We start from the raw sequence: 20,843 nt of genomic DNA, 5'->3' as shown, positions 1-20,843 counted from the left end.
TTTTTAAACGAGACTAGTACCACATTACTGGTTGAGTATGCATCTCATAAGCATCAAAAGAAATTAAATAGTTTCTAATGTTGACCGAATTCCCATAAAAGATTTTGCAGTGATGCCACCTATTTGGTATTAGAACGAAAATGAAATTTTAAATATATTCTAGTTAGTTAGTTATGAATTTTAAGGTAGCGGAGATCCAAAGAAATCTTCCCTCAGCGTTGCCATTGCTCTTCTTTATATGCCAATTTCAACTTTTTATTTGTAGCAAGAATTGCTTCACCTCACTTCGGCGCTTATAAAACCATTTAAGAAGCTTCATTTTCGTTATATTTACACTTTTGATATTATAAAAACTTCTTCGCAAGTTTGATTAAAGCTTCGTGAAATCAGCGAAACTGCTGCAGCGCCACCTTAACAAACGCGCAACTAATGCCGCTCACACGCTCGAAGTTCCGCTCAAAGTGCAAGCGCAAGTAGTTAGTTGTGCGCGTAACTGACAGTGTGGCATGCATGAAATTCCCTGTCAAATTCAGCGTAAAATTATCATTATACTTGAAGTTGCAAGTTTGCAACGCGGCGACGTTGCAACAACGACGGCTGAAGCTGTCGCCCGCGATACCAGCAAAATTAGTTGTGCGCTTGGTATAGACACATGCACACATGCACATATGCGCATTGGCAAACAATGCGCCACACGGTGCTTAGGGAATGCACGCTGCTGCAACATAATGATGCTGGCGGCAACAACAGCAGCAAAATTATAGCGAAAAATTCCAGCTTTGCGAAAGCAGCAAAGTGAGTGAATGAGTGCATTGAAGCGTGCAACTGTGTGGGTGGGTAGTTGTTGTTGTTGCCATTGTAAATATGAGTGTGTGTGGCACAGCGGCAGCAGTGGTTGCGGCAACGCTGATTTAGTTGTCGATTTTTGCGTGCGCGCTCTGAACTTGCAACCATCAAGCGGCAGTCATGTGTGCATTTCTCTGTTTTATGTGTGTGTGTATATGCGTGTGTGGCCTTGTGTGCGCCACATTGATTGGTGCAAGCGTTGCGCGTGACTGATGCTCGTTTGCCGCACGCTTTGCCAATGTGCTTACCACACAGCAGCTTTTTAAATTATACTTCTATGCGCGAGGCGTGTGTGTGCACGTCATCTCATCACCCGAGTAACGGTGCGGTTAATGATGGCTGCTAGTGGTGGTGCAAATATTTGCGATGCCGTTTGTGCGCCATGTTGCAACATTAGCATGAATATCAGCAGCTAATATGGCAATGCAGCGGAAATATCAAAAATTGCTGTGCAACAAAATTAACTGTGAACGTAAATTTGTGAGCCGATGAGTAATGTGGCGAGTGCGTAAGGTTCAAGTGCATAGCGTGTGTTGTTGTGCTTAGTACAAACAGAATTTTCATTAAATTTGTGTTGCATGTAATTTCGCTCAAGTGAGGTTTGATGTTTGACAAGTAGTTGTTGTTGTTGTGCTGTTACTGAAAGTGGCTTTGCACAAACTCGATTGGCATTTTTGCTTTCACCTTAAAATTGCTCAAAATGAGTGTAGTGGTGAAGAGTCACCTATAGTGTGTAGTACAACAGTACGTATGAGCAACTTTAGTTGACCTGCAATGAACGAGTAGCGGTAGGGCGTTACTTAACACTTGAAAAGTCAATATAACAAATTAATAAGAAAAAACGTTAACTTCACTTGCACTGAAGATACAATACTCTACACAAATGGAAAAGTTGTCATATAAGCACTTTATTCCAATCGTGCAGTTTGTATGGCAGCTGCATGCTATAGTTAACCGATCTGAAGAATTTCCTTGAATATTGCAATGTTGCCTTGAAAAATAAGCCAAGCCAAAATAAAAAAGTTTTCTATATAAACAATTGATTCCGATTGTTCTGTTTGTATGTTTCTGTATGAACTTGATCGATTGTGGAATGTTGAGATCTAAATCCAAATTGATGAATTTTATAAGACCCTTTTCTTCAATTCAGTCTTCTCATAATAACAGCTTCAAAAAACTTGGACAAAATAGGCAACAGTGAGTTTGGAAGATATGACAACACGACATGTGCGCTTTTCCAGGTTTTTGCCCCACATAATGATTTCAGATACCTTCCATTTTTTGATCAATGGCACCTAAATCTAGTTTTAGTGATATATTTATCTAAATTTGTTGCTGATTTGCGTTTATTATCGAAGCAAGCTTTGAACAGGGTATATTAATGCTTTTCGCGTTCGATTTTTTAGAATATCAGAAATCACCAAGTCGAAGCCTGGAGCTTCTTTTGGTCTAAATCTAGTTTAAGTGATATATTTGACTTTTGCTGATTTGATCTCAGTTCCTATTGCGATACTTCCAGCTACCAAAAAGTCTCATGGAACACAAAAGAATTAAACCCTTTAGTTAGTTTCTCTGAAAAAGAAACTACCCGTTTTTTCTTGTTTCTTCGTCGCTTTTGGCCCAGGTTGCGTTTGGCTTTCTAAGGGAGTGTATTTGACAATATTTGTTTCCTAACATTGTTTACAGCTTTCCAAAGGGAATAATCTGTATTTTGGTTTGGCGTTAATATCTCTATATAATTATAAATGCTTTGATGTTTAAATGACTTTTTTATGGTGCTGAGAAGCTTAGTTAATTTGTTTAATTTTGTTTTATATTGAGGAAATCACGTGATTTGCCATTTTTACATAGTTTTCTCTTTTTCTTTATGAGATCTAAAATGTCTTATGGATATTTAGTATTTTTTTGTTTCGGAAAAGGAGTTCTTTTCGTAAACGTATGAACTTCATCTGCTAAAATGTCTTGAGTTGTTATATTTACTTTAAAATCAAAAGTTTTGTCGAGCATAATTTTGAAATACTTCCAATCCGTATGTCTATTACAAAGATATGCCGATGTATGCCGTTTTTTTTTAGATGGCCATTTAGGCTTATAGAACTCATATAATAAGCAATAATTCTTCAGTTTAAAGATAGTATTTGGTATATATAGTAATTTAGTATTAATGTATCATCCAAACGAAAAAGTCAGCTTTGAATCTGCAGTTTGATATTTTTTTGACTGTTGAGATCTGAAGAAAGTTTGCTGAAGGAGAGATTCAAAAAGTAAAACAAATAGAAACTTAATCCTGCAAAGCAATATTAAAAAAGGAGGTTATATATTGTATTTTACCTGTTCGATATTTTAACATATTTTTCTGAGGTTTTAGGTGTGTTAAAAGAGAAAATTGTATATCTCATCTGTATTATTCTCTTATACTGAAGTGCTATTGCCGAACCTATTCGAATTCCAAATATTGTTTGAAATATAAAAAAAAACAGCGCAACTCAAAGCATTCACCAAGGCGGGTGAGCTATTGTCAAATAACATTGCTCTTTAACTATTAAAGAATATATTCGGACAGCCACGTATTTCATTCCCTAACTGTGGAGGTGGAGATCAAACAAAAATTTATATTTTCAAAGATTAAAAAATTTAACGGTTACCTATTAGTTCGAATGGCGGCAGCCATACATTGTTTTGGGTTGAGACTTTGGATTTCTTACGTCTTATATTGAAAACTAGTTCAGTTTTAATGATTCTTTAGGTTAAGTACTGTTATTTTACCACATCTAGGAACTCCATTAAATCGCTCATTAAAATCCAAAGTTATTAAATTGTATACTTAAACGCTTTCAACTCATTTACATTACAGCGATCCCTATGCTGCTTACGATGCCGATGGCCCAATGGAGGATTACGAGTATCCTGGTGCACTAACGCCATCGCAAAAACAACAATTCGAACAACAGCTATTAAAACGCCAACGACTACAACTGCAACCTAGACCGCAAAACCGCCCACAACAGACCACTACAATAGAGCAGCAACAGCAGGCGGTCCAGGGGGCCGACCCGCACAATCGGCCAACCACTAGCAGCAACAACAACAACAACAACCCGCCCACTGAGAATTCACTGTTATCCACATTGAAAAGCCTCAAAACCATGTGGGACATTTACCAGGCGTTTTCTGCCGCTTGGAATTCGCTCGCGACACACCGACAACAGCAAGAGCAACAACAACAAGAGGCAGCCAAACGTCGTCAACAGCAAATTGCACAACAAACGCGTATCAATTCGAAAAAGCCGCCCAAAATCGGCGCGAACGATAAATACACACAAAGGAATAACAGCAGCAGCAGCGCGGAGAGCAGCGAGGTGACCGGTGCAACTGCCCCAAATGCGGCAAAACGAGTTAAGCCAAACAACAGAGCGACAAAAAATCCTAAAACGACGACAAAAACAACAACAACAGCGCAAAGTACGACCTCAACTGAGCTTGTGGCGAGCAGCGAAGTGGAAGAGACGGTTGCCAACAGCAGCAGCAATGGTGGCAACAATAGAAACGCGGGCTCAAAGGGTGATACGATGGCGCGCCAAAATGCTCAGGGTAACCGTGAGAAACGTCAAAGCACTGACACAGCTGTGACGGAATCGACTGATGTGGGCGAAGGTCGTTACATCAAAGGCGATCCGCTGAAGGGCTACTATGATTTCGTCATCACCGAAGGCTCGTACAAATTCTGGGCTGTTTTTCAGGTGAGTGGTTCGAAATAATGATTGAATTTGTCTTATTAAATAATGGTGCTATTTTTAAACTCCTGGAACTAAAATTATATATACTAAATGGTTGTTTGATAATAGAGTATATGTATGTACATTTCTTATGGGAATTATTTGGTATGCTTTTTGAGAAAGAGTTTCAGACTTGATCTAAATATATAATTTCTCTCCTTTTCTGAGACCTTTCTATACTTCTGATTTCGTTACTGGAAACAAGAAATCGCTCTTCGTATGTAAAGAGGCTCTACAAGTCCATCTTAGTATTGAAACCCCTGACTAATATTGGCTTGGTTGCCAGTTTTCTATATGATGATAGCTCTGTTGTGCTGACGAATTTTCCTGGTTAGGAATTCGCTCTACTCTCTGTTTCGACCAGTCTCCGATGGTTATCAACATTTTTCTGAGATCTCCATATACTTCTGTTTTCGTTACTGTGAACAAGTTACCGCTCTTCGTATGAAAAGAAGCTCCCCCAGTTTATCTTCGTATTTAAACCCTTGACTAATAATGACATGGTCGCCGGGTTTCTTTATAATGACTGCTCCGTAATCTGAGGAATTTTCCTGTTTAGGAATTCATCCTGCTCCGACTTTCGACCAGTCGCCCATTGGTAACAAAATTTTACTTGTGTTCCAACTCTTGGTGAGTCCAAGCTTTGCTCGGCATAAAATAAAATTGAGTTGATCTTACAAATCTCTGAGTGAAGCGAACGCTAATAAATTTTTTTATTAATTTTATTATTCAGGCTCTTAGTACACACAGTGAATCCGAAGTCGTTGGAATCTTATTGCCACTAGGCTAGCAGATGTCAGGTTAGCCCACTATCCAAAAATTCTTCACATATAATCCATAATTGTTCCCCATTCATCTCATGCTCCGTTAAGCTGTTGTGATATTACTGATTACACATATATTGCGAAAACAAATTTCATATTTAAACTATTTGTCCTTAACCAATATTTTTCTCGGCTTTCAATTTGATTTTATTTTTAAGAAATACGTCCCATATACATTTAATTATTCATCTTTTGATGTTCTATATCATGATACTGTTTTCCGATTCTTTTTGGAAATTATTTCAGATACATTCTACAATTTCTCCAGTACACAATAGTTCCAAATACATTCCATAACCCGTCAGTTTGCTATAAACACAAATTTTATTAATTTATTCCTAAGAAATATGATTTTGACTTTCTTTAGAAATTTTATTTAAAATAGTACCTTCTACATACATTCCACATGTCGTCCCATTCCGAAAAATAATATGAAAAGTTGGTATTATGCCAGCCAAAATTCAATTTTTTTTGCATTCCCCATTTGTCAGGTTAGGTTCCGCTTACAATCCACATTTATTTCATGGAAGTAGAGAATAACTGCTATGTGAGTAGTCTTCATAGGTTTCTACGGACATATGCCTCTTTTCACCAGCCAAAAGAGTTTTCTATACAGTCCACAAATTTCCTACAAACTTCTTTAAAGTATTTCTAACAAATATATATTTGATTTAAGAAATACATTCCATATACATTTCACATGCCGTTTGTTTTGGAAAACTAACATAAAAAGTAGTATACGAGTCAAATTTATTTTTTTTTGCGTTCCACTTTGTTAGTTTAGACTCCACACACAATCCAGTTTTATTTCAGAGTTGTAGATAATATCTGCTGATGATTAGTCTTCATAGGTTTCTACGGACATAACCTTCTTTTTACCAGCCACGATAATTTTCTATGCAGTCCATAAATGTCTACATGTATTCCACACTCCATCAGGTCATTATCAACCAAAAATTTCTTTAAAGTTTTTCTAAAAAATATGTGTTTGAATTAAGAAATACGTTCCACTTACAGTCCACATGCCATTTGTTTTGAATATGAACGCTTAAAGTTAATTACAGACATTCGTATTAATATTTTCTTACGTTCCACATATGCCAGGTTAGGTTCCACTTACAATCCACATTTATTTCGGGGAAGTAGAACATAACTGTTCATTGAGCAGTCTACACAAGGGTTGCCCCGACTTCTCAGGCCACGATATTTTCTTCTCGTTTGTATGTTTCATACGAATGTTAAAGAACACATGTCCACATCTTTCTTCATAAACTCATTTCATGCGTTTCAGTTGTAATCCACGTCACCCTCACACATCATCCATCTAGATTATACGTTAAAAAAACGCAGTAAGACAACGTCTACAGTTGGCGCAAAAGTCCGTTGACAAGACATACTCACTCAAAACTGGGTTGGCAGGTGCGAAAAAAGCGGACGACACGTGACAGCAGTCGAGAAATCATTCATTAGTTTGACATAAAAGGTAGCTGCGACCGACATATGCACTCCAAATCATATAAAAATATATCACACACATGTAACACATACACATATGTATATGCAACGTGTACGAGTATTGGTGACTGCGATTGTGCATTACGAAGAATCCGCGGACTCGGCTGGTCACAAATTATGCGCTCCACCAAATGAGTGGCGTAAAAATAATTTGTCTTACTTAAATGTGACACGCGAATGCACAGTGTTGCCATATGTATGTGTTGTGCTGCTATATTATGGGACTTTTTTTTGGTACTGACAGACCAAAAACTGTTGACTGTTGTTGTAAACCTGTGTTTGGCTTTGTCAGTTTGCCAAGAGTTGTATGCTTTCTTTCTTCTCTTCAGCCTTACTGCTGCTGCTGTCACCAACATAGCTCGCGGCTGACGTATGGCAACATGTAATATTGCCACATATAACTGTATGGCAAAACAAATACTCCGTTATACATAGTATATATTGATATACTTATAAATATATAAAAAAAAATAAAATTGTAATATTTATTTGTGTGCTGTGGTACATTTCCTGCAAGCCCACTTACCTGTCATGGTTCACCGGTCTGGCTGCGCTTTATTGTCAAACGCTGTTGACAAACAAACCGGAAATTATTATGTGGCAAATAAATAAATTGACGAGCTGCAGTTTGAGTTTTTTAACGGGTTGTCATTTTCATGGTTGATAAATTTGGTATCAATTAAAGAATTTAAATTTAAATATGATGGTTCAAAGATTAGTTTAAACAGTTTTACATTTTATTTATTCACTCGCTACAGAGTATAATAAGTATTCTAAGCTTATGTTAGGGCTTATGTCTGACCTCAAGAGAGTATTACACTTTAATTGATTATGAACAGTAATTCATAAAGTCAAGGAAAAGAACTGCACTAATTGGATTTTAAGTGTCGACAAAGCACCTTGGACCCATTACAAATCTGCTTAGAAATTTTATTTCTATGCCCGCCAGATCAGCTGGACGTCTAAGGGTCGGAGAGAGGGCAATAAGGGCATTCAAAAAGAAAATATTCAGATATTATTTAATAAGATATGATTTTTCACTTTGCCAACTCACTTTTATAACTCCAACTATTTGGTAAATATGAACCTTGCATAAATAGAAAATTGAGGCTTTGCACTGCGACCTATGGTCTATTGCGGCCTCCCCCATATCACATATGACCACAAAGGCCCAGTAGTCTGAACAATTCCAAGATATTGCTAGGCGCGATTGAGGTGATGTGATTCTTGTCCATGTAGATGGAACTTAGGGAGTTGAGTCTGTTTCTACAAATTGCTGGCAATCTAGAATCAGGTATTCTGTAGTTTCCTGTTACATGCTGCAAAACCTCCAGTTTGCACAAGAGACTATGGCCATGTTGGACAAGCGCTTCCTGAGCCTGCAGTGCTCTGTATAGAGTGCGATAAGGAGGTTCATCATTTCTTTAAACCTTGCAAGGTTGTAACCTCCCAGAAGTAGTTGGCATGGCTGCTGCCTGCTGCCAATGCATGTTTTTGGCCCCATCATACTGGACGCTGCCGCAGAGCAATGAGCTGGCCAACGAACTAGCTCCGGCACCCAGATTAGATATACACACATAATAGGCGGTTCAGTCTTCCTATACACTCCTCCACTAAAAGCGATTTGACTTCATGTGTACTACTGGATAGTGTTGCCCATCAGCAGTAGGTCGAGCGTGGGATCGTTCAACTTCTCCTTACTACCGAGGGTAACTTTGAGCTTCTTTGTAAAGTTAACCTCTTCGTAACGCCGTCCTTTGGAAGAACGGCCAGTGATGTGTCTTTCCCTAGGATCTTCATTTGTTGAGGCGACATTATCTTCTCTGCTGCTGTGAGCAACATGGTTTGTTTCGCTACCTGTTGAATCACTAGAAGTAGCTGTGTGACTCATGCTTTAGGTGCTGCGGTTGGGCAAGTGCAACTTCGAAAGTTGAAGGCATAACGAAGACAGCGTAGTCTTAGATGCCCAAGTAGTCGCTCGATAAGTGACAATAGTTATCTTTCGATTGACTTCGTGTCAAAAGGACTTTGCGAGCGTACAAATACCAATAATTTCCTAGCGCTCATCAAGCTTTCGTCAAATTAACAAGTAAAGTGCCGAAGGACAGCGGCGCTCCAACACATTCCCACTTTAGAGACAGCTAGGTAGCGGTGAACTCATCAGCATTGCACTTGTGTGCAATACCACTATTTCCTGGTACCCAGAAGTAATCAAAAAGGTAAATAAAGTCTCAAAATGTCCTGACTAACTAGACAGGCAAGTGTAGCCAGGTCCTGATCCACATGGTCTTTCTAACGGAGTGGAGGTCTTCCTTTCTCTCTGCTTCCCCCGGCGCTTAGTACGTCGCCTTATCGAGTTTGTACATTCTCTATTGGTGAAGAATATCTGGTCAGTTATTGATTTTCCAGATCTTCACACAGCTCGCTCGATAGAACCTTACATGCGATGTTGAGGAGGCTTATCCCACGGTAGCGGGCGCAGATTGTGTTCTTTCCTTTTTGTGAATTGGACAGAGCACACTTAAATTCCAATCGTTGGGCATGCTTTCGTCCGACCATATTTTACAAGAAGCTGATGCATGCTCTTTATCAGTTCTTCTCCACCGCATTGGAATAGCTCGGCCGGCAATTGATCGGTCACCGCCGCTTTGTTGTTCTTCAGACGGGTAATTGCTTTAACTTTTTCTTGATCGTCAAAGAAAACTTGCAACAAAAATGCGATTTTTCTGACGTACAAGTGCATAAAACTGTTTGAAAATTAATTCCTTCATAAATTTTATAAAAGCTTTTCGAAATATAAAATATTAAAAGAGGTAAAGACATAAATTCAAATTTTTGTGAAAACGTGCATGTTTATCTTAGTTAAATATTTATACAAATATTTACGCTTTGAAAGCAATACTTGAAAACCAAATGTAAATGCCGACAGCTAACCGCAAATAATTCAAAAGAAAACAAAATTTACAAAAGCAAAGTCAATGAAAAGTGAGAGCATTTAATTTGTTGAATGAAAGCACATACACAGGCTTACAAAGAACTATGCATATACATGTATTTATTATATAAGAAAGCTGTTGATTACAAGTACCAGCGAATTAAGTGTGAATATGAAAAGTGGCAAGTATGCTTTGGCGTTTTTGTGCTCCCCCATTCCTTTCATTTCATCGCATTGCATTTTATTCGCATAAAATAATTAAGTACGTATGTACGAGTGTGGCAAATTCTAATGGATGAACTAAATTGGCATACAAGCCTGAAGATTGCATTAAGGGGAAGGCATTTGTGGCGCAAACACACCGCGAGAAATGAAATGGATGAGTAAAGTACCTGTAGTAGATATAAGAGAGGGGCAGAGCGGAGTATATGTGAAGCGGGGTATATGTGAATTAAAAACTGTGTAAATGAATAGCTGCAACATACAAATACGGCCAGAGCATGCACTTATGAGACAAACACGCATACACACCCACACAAATACATACATACTTATAGCTGCATGCAGTGAGTAAAGCAATTGCCGCGAGGTTTAGCGCGCGAAAAACAACAACACCGTTAAGCGTGCAAAAACTTGCAACTAAAGGCGTTAAACAAGCGCGAACTTATGAGCAAACTTCCACACGCACACACATACACACATACTTATTTATGCACGAATAGATAAAAGTCTCAACTTACTAGTAAAAATAAAGTGTGTTCTTTTTCCTTTTTTTTGCTTTCTCCCACTATCTTTGTGCGTTTTTATGCCCTACACAGGGTAAATAAAGTTTGTGAAGAAGTTTGTATTATACAGAAGGTAATGTTGGAGATCCTTTAAAGTATATATATATACAAATGATCAGCGTGATGAGCAGATATGGTATAAAGACGTTCGTCTGTCTACCCTTCTGTCCAGCTGTATATACACGAATTAGTTCCAAATTTTTGTTAGTTTCGAGATATTGCTCTGAAATTTTCTGAACGTGCTTTTCGCTTCAAGAAGTTGCACATCTTTTAGAACCAATGTCATCGGACCACTATAGCGTATAGCTGCCATACAAGCTGACCGTTCATAATCTGGTCCTTGTATGGAAACCTTTTTTCTGTGATGAGGTTTCTTCACGAAATTCATCGCAGATTATTATCCAAGCCAGCGTTATAATCTCCTGATAAACCTGTTCTGAGCAGACTACTATAGCATAAAGCTGTCATACACACTGACCGATCTGAATAAAGTCCTTCCATCGAATTTTTTTTTCTCTAGCTAGAACTAACTGCATAAATTCAAGATAAACAATTACCTTAGCCTATGATGGCTATTCTAATTTCGTTGCAGCCAAAGTTAACACTTTTCCTTTTATTTTTTGGCAATTCTACATGTTTTTGCCGTCAAAATAAAGAGCTTGCCGCCTATAAATGCGTGCCGTGGCAGCTGCAATGTGCCCATTTTCCATTCCGTTGCATATTTTATGGCGCGCAACAGCGTTAAGCCACAGTGGGGTATGTGTATCGAAGTGTGTGTGCAAATTTGTGGGGTATGTGGAATGTCTTTGCATATTTGTATATGTGTGTGTTGGGTGTATGATGGCTAAGTTGTGTCTGCACGTTGATTATGTTGTGTGTGTAAATGCCAGCTTATGATGCCTGCTGAACAATATTAAAGTGGGACTTGCTTAAGGTGAATACACTACATTTAAAATGTCAAAAATGTTGTTGCCAACATATTTTTGATGTACATTTAATGTAAATTAATAGCGTAAAGTCTAATATTAAATATAAATATAGGTTAATTTGATAGAAAAATAATTTGATTATGTTTTTTAATAGGGTTGCCAGCAATTGAAAATTAATAAAATTAAATTAAAAAAAATTAATATTTTAAATTACCGTAAGTTTAAATATAAATTTGCAAAAAATTATGAATAGAATGAAAAAAGTGCTTTTTTAATAGGGTTGCCATATTATTTTGGTGCAGCTTAAATAATTTTTTTAAGTATTTTTAGTGGCTTTTACTGTAATAAATATGCATATTTAAAACAAAAAAGAATTGGTGGAGTTGCCACCTATTTTTAGTTTGTGGAATATTCAGTTATATAGACAGCAAATAAATATTTATCTACACCTATCGTTAGACTCATAACTTTTTTTTTTGCTTTTTTTTTTCCAAATTTGCGTATTTAAGCCCAGATGTGGTTGAAATATGTACATATATATGCATACATTAGAGCGGGTCGATTTACAGGGAGCCAAAAAACGGAAAAATGACGAATGCGAAAAATGTTTTACGGATTATTCAGAACAATTTTACTCATAAGATTATAATTCTCAAAATTAAATTGTTAAATTTTTCGGGATTATAAAATTTGTTTTGGAATTTTTTGAGATATGGAACGAAATTTAGTACATAGGTGGATTTTAATATTTTATTAATCACTTGTCGAAATCGGCCAGATCGGACAACTACATATATTAGATATCTCCAATACTACCGATTATTCAGATTGATATTGATATTGATATTGATATTGATATTGATATTGGATATTGATATTGATATTGATATTGATATTGATATTGATATTGATATTGATATTATTGATATTGATATTGATATTGATATTGATATTGATATTGATATTGATATTGATATTGATATTGATATTGATATTGATATTGATATTGATATTGATATTGATATTGATATTGATATTGATATTGATATTGATATTGATATAGATATTGATATTGATATAGATATTGATATTGATATTGAGATATTGATATTGATATTGGTATTGATATTGATATTGATATTGATATTGATATTGATATTGATATTGATATTGATATTGATATTGATATTGATATTGATATTGATATTGATATTGATATTATTACTGGTATTTAGATGAATTTTGAGATTAAGACTCTACATATAGATCCCATACAACCGATTCTTTACCGGAATAATGCCTTCAATAAAAAGCTAAAAGCTAGTAATTTTGCAAAACTGTTGATAATATGTATACAATAATGACAGTGTAAATAAAGACCATGTGTTACATACATATGTATGTATGTATATCTTCCATTTAAAAAACATGAAATAAGTTTTAAGTGGTTCGAAACCGGTTTCAGAAGCATTTTCTCTTGGGCAAAATTCAACAGAATAGGCATATTTGCCTACAGTGAGAGTCACCACTGGATGTTTTTTACAAGAATGAGAAATAAAAAAAAGTAGGGTTGCCATAGTTTTTTTGATAACTTATTATCTCTTGGGCAAATATGATCAGAATGATCCTTATAACATTTACCGCATACGCGATTTTATAGAAAAAAATCGATCCGCTCTAATATACACATTTATACTATATCGTTTATACTATTAATACTATATCGTATGTGTATATACATACATACATATGTATATCTTAATGATTGTGTGGGAAAAAGAACAAATTTGTAGAATATGCATGCTCGAGATTGGTATATTTGGTGGCTTAGTGGATTTTTTTTACAAAAATGAGAAATAAAAAGAGTAGTGTTGCCATATTTCTTTTTATTAACTTATACAAAATGGGTATCAAATGAAAGCTGTTCTATCGCATAACGGTTTCCTTTTTAAAATAAGTTATAAAGGGAGTGCCAAAAAAAGTAGGTATCTGAAAAATTATTGAAAAAACGATTTTTTATGATGGTTGTGGGCTTTTCCAATGAGAACATCTTTTAAAATGCACCAGATTATATTTGAAAATAAACAATTATGCTGTCTAATACTTAGTGATCAACTACAAAACAAAATTATTGCATTCTGTGCTCAAAAGGTTCAACTTTACACGGTTCCACTGTATACATATACAAATGCAGTGCTTAAAAGCATATGTCGAAGTGTATTCATAAATATATAGTTGTGTTTGCGTTCAGTTTTTCTGCGCATTTGCTGTAACGCGCACCCGTAAGTTAATCACCATTCATTTAACGAGTTTTTCCATGTGGGCGCCTGAAAGCGCGCAACACAAAAGCGCCATCAACGCAGCGCCGCTGAATGAAGCGCACATTTGCACGTGAGTGTGCGAGTGTTAGTGTGTATTTGCACGTGAGTGTGTCTGTGTGCACCATTTTGCATTTAAAGTCCGTGCAAAAAGCGCGTTTAGGCTTTTTGGCTAAAGATTTTTCGCTATTTGTGAAATTAACGCCATTTTTTTGCCCGCGCCTCGGCACAAAGCGGTAAACTTTCGCAGAAAAATCTAGATGAAAAACAAGTAAACCGAATAACGCCGTGTGGTATTTCTGTGCTTTTGACAGCTGGACTTGACCCGCAAGAGATTTCAGCATCAGCGCTTGCCACATGAGCTGCACCACTTAATTTGAGTGCAACTTGCAGCTGCGCGCGCTTTACGCCACCGCGTGCCGCTTGCCAACGCGCGCCGTGCTTTCTTCAATGCCCACTTTTAATTAATGTCTTTCGTGTAATTTTCAACGGTATTTCTCTGTAGATTTCATTGCCGCATTTTCTGTGTAGCAGGCAAGAGTTTTTACTTGTTCATGTGTGTATGTATGTGTGTGCTTGTTTGCTTCATTTTTATTGTTCCTCTTCACTTGATATTCTCCTGCGGTTATAATTATCATTACTCAACGGTGTTTCTTCTGCTCGGATTTCATTTTGTGGTTGTTGTTGTTTTATTTTTGTAATTTTTCATCATTTCCCTTCTTTTTTTGCTGCTGCACAGGTGAGGTAAGGTCAGTCATTTAATTGGCAGCCATGCAAAATTTTTCGCAGCTGAGTGCATCAGTGCGTTTGCGAAAAGCAGTGAGTAGCAAAAAAAAAAAAAACAGTAAAAACGTTAACTTTGGCTGCAACGAAGCCATGATACCCTGCACATGTGAATTTCTTATGACATTAAAGGATATAAAATATCTATATATTGATTTTGACATTTTGGTTTGTATGGCAGCTATATGCTATATTGGCCCGATCTGAAAAATATGTTTGGATATTGTAGCGATCCCTTGTTTGATAATCTGTGCCAAATTTTGTAAAGATAATTTCGAAAATAAACCACTTTCCCATATAAGAACTTGAATTGGATTGGTCAGTTTGTATGACAGCTATATGCTATAGTGGTCTGATCTAAAAAATATTTTCGGGTATTGTTGCAATGCCTTGGATAATAAGCTGTGCCAAATATCGTAGAGATAATTTCGAAAATAAACCACTTTCCCATATAAGAACTTGAATTGGATTGGTCAGTTTGTATGACAGCTATATGCTATAGTGGTCTGATCTAAAAAACATTTTCGGGAATTGTGGCAATGCCTTGGATAATAAGCTGTGCCAAATATCGTAAAGATAATTTCGAAAATAAACTACTTTCCCATATATGAACTTGAATTGGATTGGTCAGTTTGTATGACAGCTATATGCTATAGTGGTCTGATCTGAAAAATATTTTCGGGTATTGTGGCAATGCCTTGGATAATAAGCTGTGCCAAATATCGTAAAGATAATTTCGAAAATAAACCACTTTCCCATATAAGAACTTGAATTGGATTGGTCAGTTTGTATGACAGCTATATGCTATAGTGGTCTGATCTAAAAAATATTTTCGGGTATTGTGGCAATGTCTTGGATAATAAGCTGTGCCAAATATCGTAAAGATAATTTCGAAAATAAACCACTTTCCCATATAAGAACTTGAATTGGATTGGTCAGTTTGTATGACAGCTATATGCTATAGTGGTCTGATCTAAAAAATATTTTCGGGTATTGTAGCAATGATTTGAGTACCAATCTGTGCCAAATTTTGTAAAGATAATTTCGAAAATAGACAACTTTGTCATACAAGAACTTGAATTGGGTCGGACAGTTTGTATGACAGCTAGTATATGCTATAATGGTCCGATATGAACAATTTATTAGTAGATTGTAGCGCCGTTTTAGAAAACATTTACAAACTTCTTGGCAAACTTAATACACCCCGTTTAGGGTATAAAAATAATGCGTAACGGAAAACGCGTAGTATACATTACGGCGTTTAACAAATTAAAATTTTGCGGTCGAGCGGCTGTTTGACATACTTCTGTTACGCTGAATTATGAGCGTATTTTCATATTTGATACAGTTGTATTTTCTGTCTACAGCAACACACATGCCATACAACAACACATACATATAAACAGTCAGAACAGCAATATATTAACACTCGCACATGCTCATGCGAGCGAATTTATAATTGAAGTGTCATTTTCAGCAGTTGAGCAGCGAGTTCATTTCGTTGTGTTCGTAAAATTTGCTGAATTTCTTCGAAAAAAAATTGTCGATATTCTGAAATTTTGGTGCTTTCTTTTTTGCGAGCATTCATATATTTTATAAAAGAAATTCGTATTTACTTGAGTTGCTATGCGGGTCTTGAAGGAATTAGCTTACGAATATTAAAGAAAATATTTCAGATTTTTTTTAAAGTAACTAAATATAAAGTTGTAATATAAAAACTTTATTAGCTTTTCTGTTACTCTGATTAAATTTTTTTTTTTAATTTTTACTGGAATCGTAGATCAAATTGGCATTGTGCTTTAGGAGCTCTAAAATGCCTTCATCAGTTCGTCATTTAGAAAAATGCTGATTTTAAGTACTTCGTGGGTGGTCTGACCAAAAATATGATCAACATATTCTGCTTTTAGTTTTTTATACTTAGCCCAGCTCCAACTTCCTTAAACCGTTTGCAACTTTTATTTTCTAAAGGTCTGTAGGTTTTGATATGAATGTAGGAGAAGTTTGTAGCCTAGCTCGACAAATTTCTCAAAATTCTCCAGGAAGTCGATGTAGATCACAGCTTACGAATCACGGTTGGCATCACTTTTCCAAATTCTATGCCGTCAGGTTTGTTAGAGTACAATTCAGCGATCTTTTGCTTTTCTTTGATGGTGGATATAGATCACATCTTATGCATCTCAGAAAAGTTGTGGCATCATATTTGCGTTTATAAAAGCATCTTTGCCTTCTTTAGAGCAAGATCGCCGGTGAAGTCTGAAAGGATTGTTATAAAACAGTCTTGAGGCTCTTTTCTTTTCCCAGATGCTCGATAAAGATCACTTCCCATTAAACACAGCAACGATGGGTATTACATTTTCGGCCGTTAGGTCAGCGTTTTTGTTCTACGAAGGAGAAGTGAAGTTATTGTTTCGTCTTGATCTCTGGTGTGTATCTGTGGACCGCATATAGTCGCAGGTCGCTAAATGACGCATCTTTTGTTTGGGGTTAAAGAGCGTCACACACTGGTCTGTGATTTTTGTTCAGAGTGAACTAGTGGAGCATCTACCGAGTCGAAAGCGTTTTCACCTAAAATTTCATGCATACCGTATTTTTGAGATGGCGGCTGTTTTTCTTATGTTTAATAAGTGGCACGAAAAGGACGAGACTGAAATTTTGACATTAACCGTCTAGGTTCTGCGAACCTGGACCGATATTGTTTTTTTTGTCTTATGAGAGACTAATCGATGACAACTATCTCTCAGAGATACATTGCACATCGAAGACCCTCTACTCTGGTCTGCTGTGAAGCAGAGTATCGAAAAAGACCCGAATGAGTTCAACCGGCATCGCGAGTGAGAATTGAAGCTGTGCTCGTATACCTTATTGAGGATTTCACAGATGCATCTTGGGTTTGTAAAATCCTACTCGTGCAAGCATTGAAGCTGAACGACAATCAAGTACCTTTCATGTTCGGCGAATGGGCTCTAGACGAGATGGTAAACGATACCGGAAAAAAACAGGTTTTTGGTATGCTCTTATGGGCAGTGGGAATAATTGTTAAATATTTGTTCTAAAATGAAACCGGCCATGTTCTTACGGTCAATGCGGAACGCTATGAGCTGTAAGAGCCATGATTAAAGATTTCTTTGTGCCACAATCGGAGGGTGTAGATGTGTCTATCTTTTGTTCCAGCAAAATCATGCTACATGCCGTATAGCCAATGAAGCAATCAATGTATTGAAGGAAACTTTTGGTGACCACATTATCTCGTGTCCTATGCCTGTGGCATGCCCTTCAAGCTTGTGCGACTTAACACCGCTGGACTAATTTTTCTGAAATTTAGCGAAGTCGCATGTGTATTTAGAAAAGCTCAAGGCGATTGACGCATTGAAAGAAAATATTCAAAGTAATGTTATTATTGATATGTACCAAGAATTGCTGTAAAAATTGGTCGAAATTTGGGCCACTCGCCTGGAATTTAATCGAACCAAGTGCGACAGTCACTTGCCCGATATAATTTCTTTAACGTAATGACAAACGCCTATCTTTATAATAATACTAAATTCTTGACCACAAGATTAAATTATATGAGTCTTATTTATTCTAGAAAATCTAATGTCTAAAAAAACACTCTTTATTTGAATGGACAGCCTGAAATTTGAACGGCAGCATTGTTGTCATACAGTAACATGCCTTAAAGAATACTGACAAAAGAATATAAAAGTAAGTTCATGTTTGATATTCATACGAAGTTCATCAATCGCCACTGTCTTGTTGCCATAGATCATAGACTTGGCGTAGCCCCAATGGAAACAGTCTAAAGGCGTCAAATCGCACGACGGAGACGGCCAATTGATTGGGTTATTTCTAACACATTCACCAAACTTGGTTTTCAATAAATCTATTGTGACATTCGCTGTGTGGCTTGTAGCGCCGTCCTGTTGGACCATATTTTCCAAGTATATAGCATCCAATTCGGGCCAAAAATATTCAGTTATAATTTAACGGTAGCAATTCCCATTCACAATGGAGTACGTGTGGCTGCCTGACCAATAACGCATATTTTTCTTATGCCCTTCAGCCAGAAATGAGTTTCATCGCTGAAGATGATTTTTCGATGAAAATCCGGATCATTTTAATCAGTTCTTGGGTTAATTTGATCTTTGATTTCTTTTCATTCGCCACATCCACATCACAGAGATGCCCAACGGTTGATACGACGATGATGCGCTAGCGGCAACAATATTCACACTACGGTACTTCTTTGTCTTGGCAGGGGAACATTTTGTTGTGGTTAAAAATTTTTTAGATGCTCAATTGTTGATAGGACGATTATGATAAATTGGCGTAGCGCTCAGTTGAGGCCACTAACTCTGAATTTCGGTAGTAAATGTTAATAATTTCTACTCTTTGTTGGATTCCATGATGAAAAGCCATACCTTACTGAAGAGCAAAAGTCAAAAGAGTGAAAAAACTATGACATCGTTTGCTGTCGCCCATCGGTCTGCTTTTGTAGCGTCCCTATTAAAGAATCCGTTACACCTTATATATCATATAGTACAATAAATCTTATCATATGTTGATCAAGCGATCAAAATTAAATGTCAATCAGTTTTGTATGGAATACATATCTATTAATATGGATATACATATATATATATAGTATACCATATAAGTACCAAAAAATAAGACAATCACATGTAGTTTAAGTTTTCTCTATTTCAATCCGACACACATTTTCATTTCAACATTATCTTTTTTTCTTCCCTGTGTCTTCACTTGCAGACTGGCACCGCATTGCTGATTATTTACTCAACTTTCGCCGCCATTTACTACTCGAAAGTAAATCCATTGGTGTCCGATTATGACTACACCGACTACTTGGGTGGCGCACGATCGCTGAGCGGTGGCGACGATGACTTCATCGATGATGACAGTGACGGTGAGAGCGGTGGCAAGCATGGACGACGCAGCAGCTGGCTGGATGCAATGTTGCCACGCGCTGGACGCACAATGAAATATATACTCGATGCGCTCGATAAACTGCCCGTGGATCATCGTGAGGCGGACGCAGCGATGCGTGGCGAACGTGCAGGCGCAGCGACGACAAATGAGCAGGCGATTGGTGAAGGTGATGCAACAGGAAATGCGTATGAAAATGAAAATGACGATGACGATGACGCTAACGTTGCAACGAGACAAAGCGCGGAGGAAGTAGGTAGCGAAGCGGCGCCTGAAGAATTGGAGACAACGCAGCGGCAAGTGCGCGCCTATGCGGCTTGACGGCGTTAATGAGTGTATGCTGTAGTAATTTCTACGTTCGATTGGTCACGAGACACACAGGCGCAGGCATACTGATTTATATTTTTTATACTTGTATATGTAATATGTCTCACATATTTTCAGGCGCCACAGCCTTGGCAGCTATAAAAACGCGTAGCCATAAATTCTGACGCAATTATTTACAATAGTTTTCTTTATTTTCTGCATTCTTTGTTTTTTTTTTTTAATTTTTTCTCATTTTTTTATATTTTTTTTTTATTTTCTTATAATTGCTTGTTTGCCTCATTGCTTTACGCGTTGCTTGCATGTCGTCCGCTCACATTAACGTTATTTATTTGCATGCAACCAATTCATTTCTGCGTATATTTTCTGTTTTTTTCGTTTTGCTGTTGCATTTTCCTTTTTAACTTTTTATTATTGTTAATTTTTTTATTTTTGCATTTTCATTTAATTTTCTCTCTTTCGTTTTCTCATTGATTTATGGCGTAGAATTTATGTGGCACACACTGCCAGTCGCTGTGGCACCAACGCAGACGACACATTTGGCGCTGTCATTGCCTTCGCCGAGCAATTTCGACCACAGCTGCTGGCTTGTAGTACTTTAATTTCACTAAAAGACATTTGATTCAGCAGTATTTGGCTTGGCATTAAGCGTGCTCTGCGAAATGACGCAATCGAAAAGCAATCCATATTAATTTTAAACAATAATATTTTAATACAAAATTCTGTTTATATTTTTAGCTACATAAGCGAACGTATATTTTAAGTTATAATTAAAACGCACTCGAAGGTCTTTTAGTGAAATGAATGTCTGTGTCTTGTGGCCGAAAATAAGTTTTTTTTTATTTTTTTAACAAAAAATGTATAGAA

At 36.8% G+C, this 20,843-nt stretch overlaps 1 protein-coding gene across 1 annotated transcript; it reads left to right on the top strand.

Annotated features, from left to right (window-relative positions):
- Positions 1-3,706: 3,706 nt before the first annotated feature.
- LOC126753245 (probable serine/threonine-protein kinase mkcB) lies at positions 3,707-20,204 on the top strand. Its single transcript, XM_050464508.1, has 2 exons — positions 3,707-4,586; positions 19,476-20,204. Exons 1-2 carry the CDS (start codon positions 3,735-3,737, stop codon positions 19,971-19,973), a joined length of 1,350 nt encoding a protein of 449 aa, XP_050320465.1. The 5' UTR covers positions 3,707-3,734; the 3' UTR covers positions 19,974-20,204.
- The last annotated feature ends 639 nt before the right edge of the window (positions 20,205-20,843 follow it).

Source organism: Bactrocera neohumeralis, chromosome 3 (genome assembly GCF_024586455.1).
Source record: "Bactrocera neohumeralis isolate Rockhampton chromosome 3, APGP_CSIRO_Bneo_wtdbg2-racon-allhic-juicebox.fasta_v2, whole genome shotgun sequence".
Lineage (NCBI taxonomy): Eukaryota > Metazoa > Arthropoda > Insecta > Diptera > Tephritidae > Bactrocera > Bactrocera neohumeralis.
Note: the sequence above shows the minus strand (reverse complement) of the source record. Positions and strands in the feature narration are given on the sequence as shown.

Excerpts from the sequence above, each read along its gene's own strand:
- LOC126753245 (XM_050464508.1), top strand. The coding sequence starts at position 3,735 with ATGGAGGATTACGAGTATCCTGGTGCACTAACGCCATCGCAAAAACAA. Across the intron at positions 4,587-19,475 it reads AATTCTGGGCTGTTTTTCAG|ACTGGCACCGCATTGCTGAT; the intron begins GTGAGTGGTTCG and ends CTTCACTTGCAG.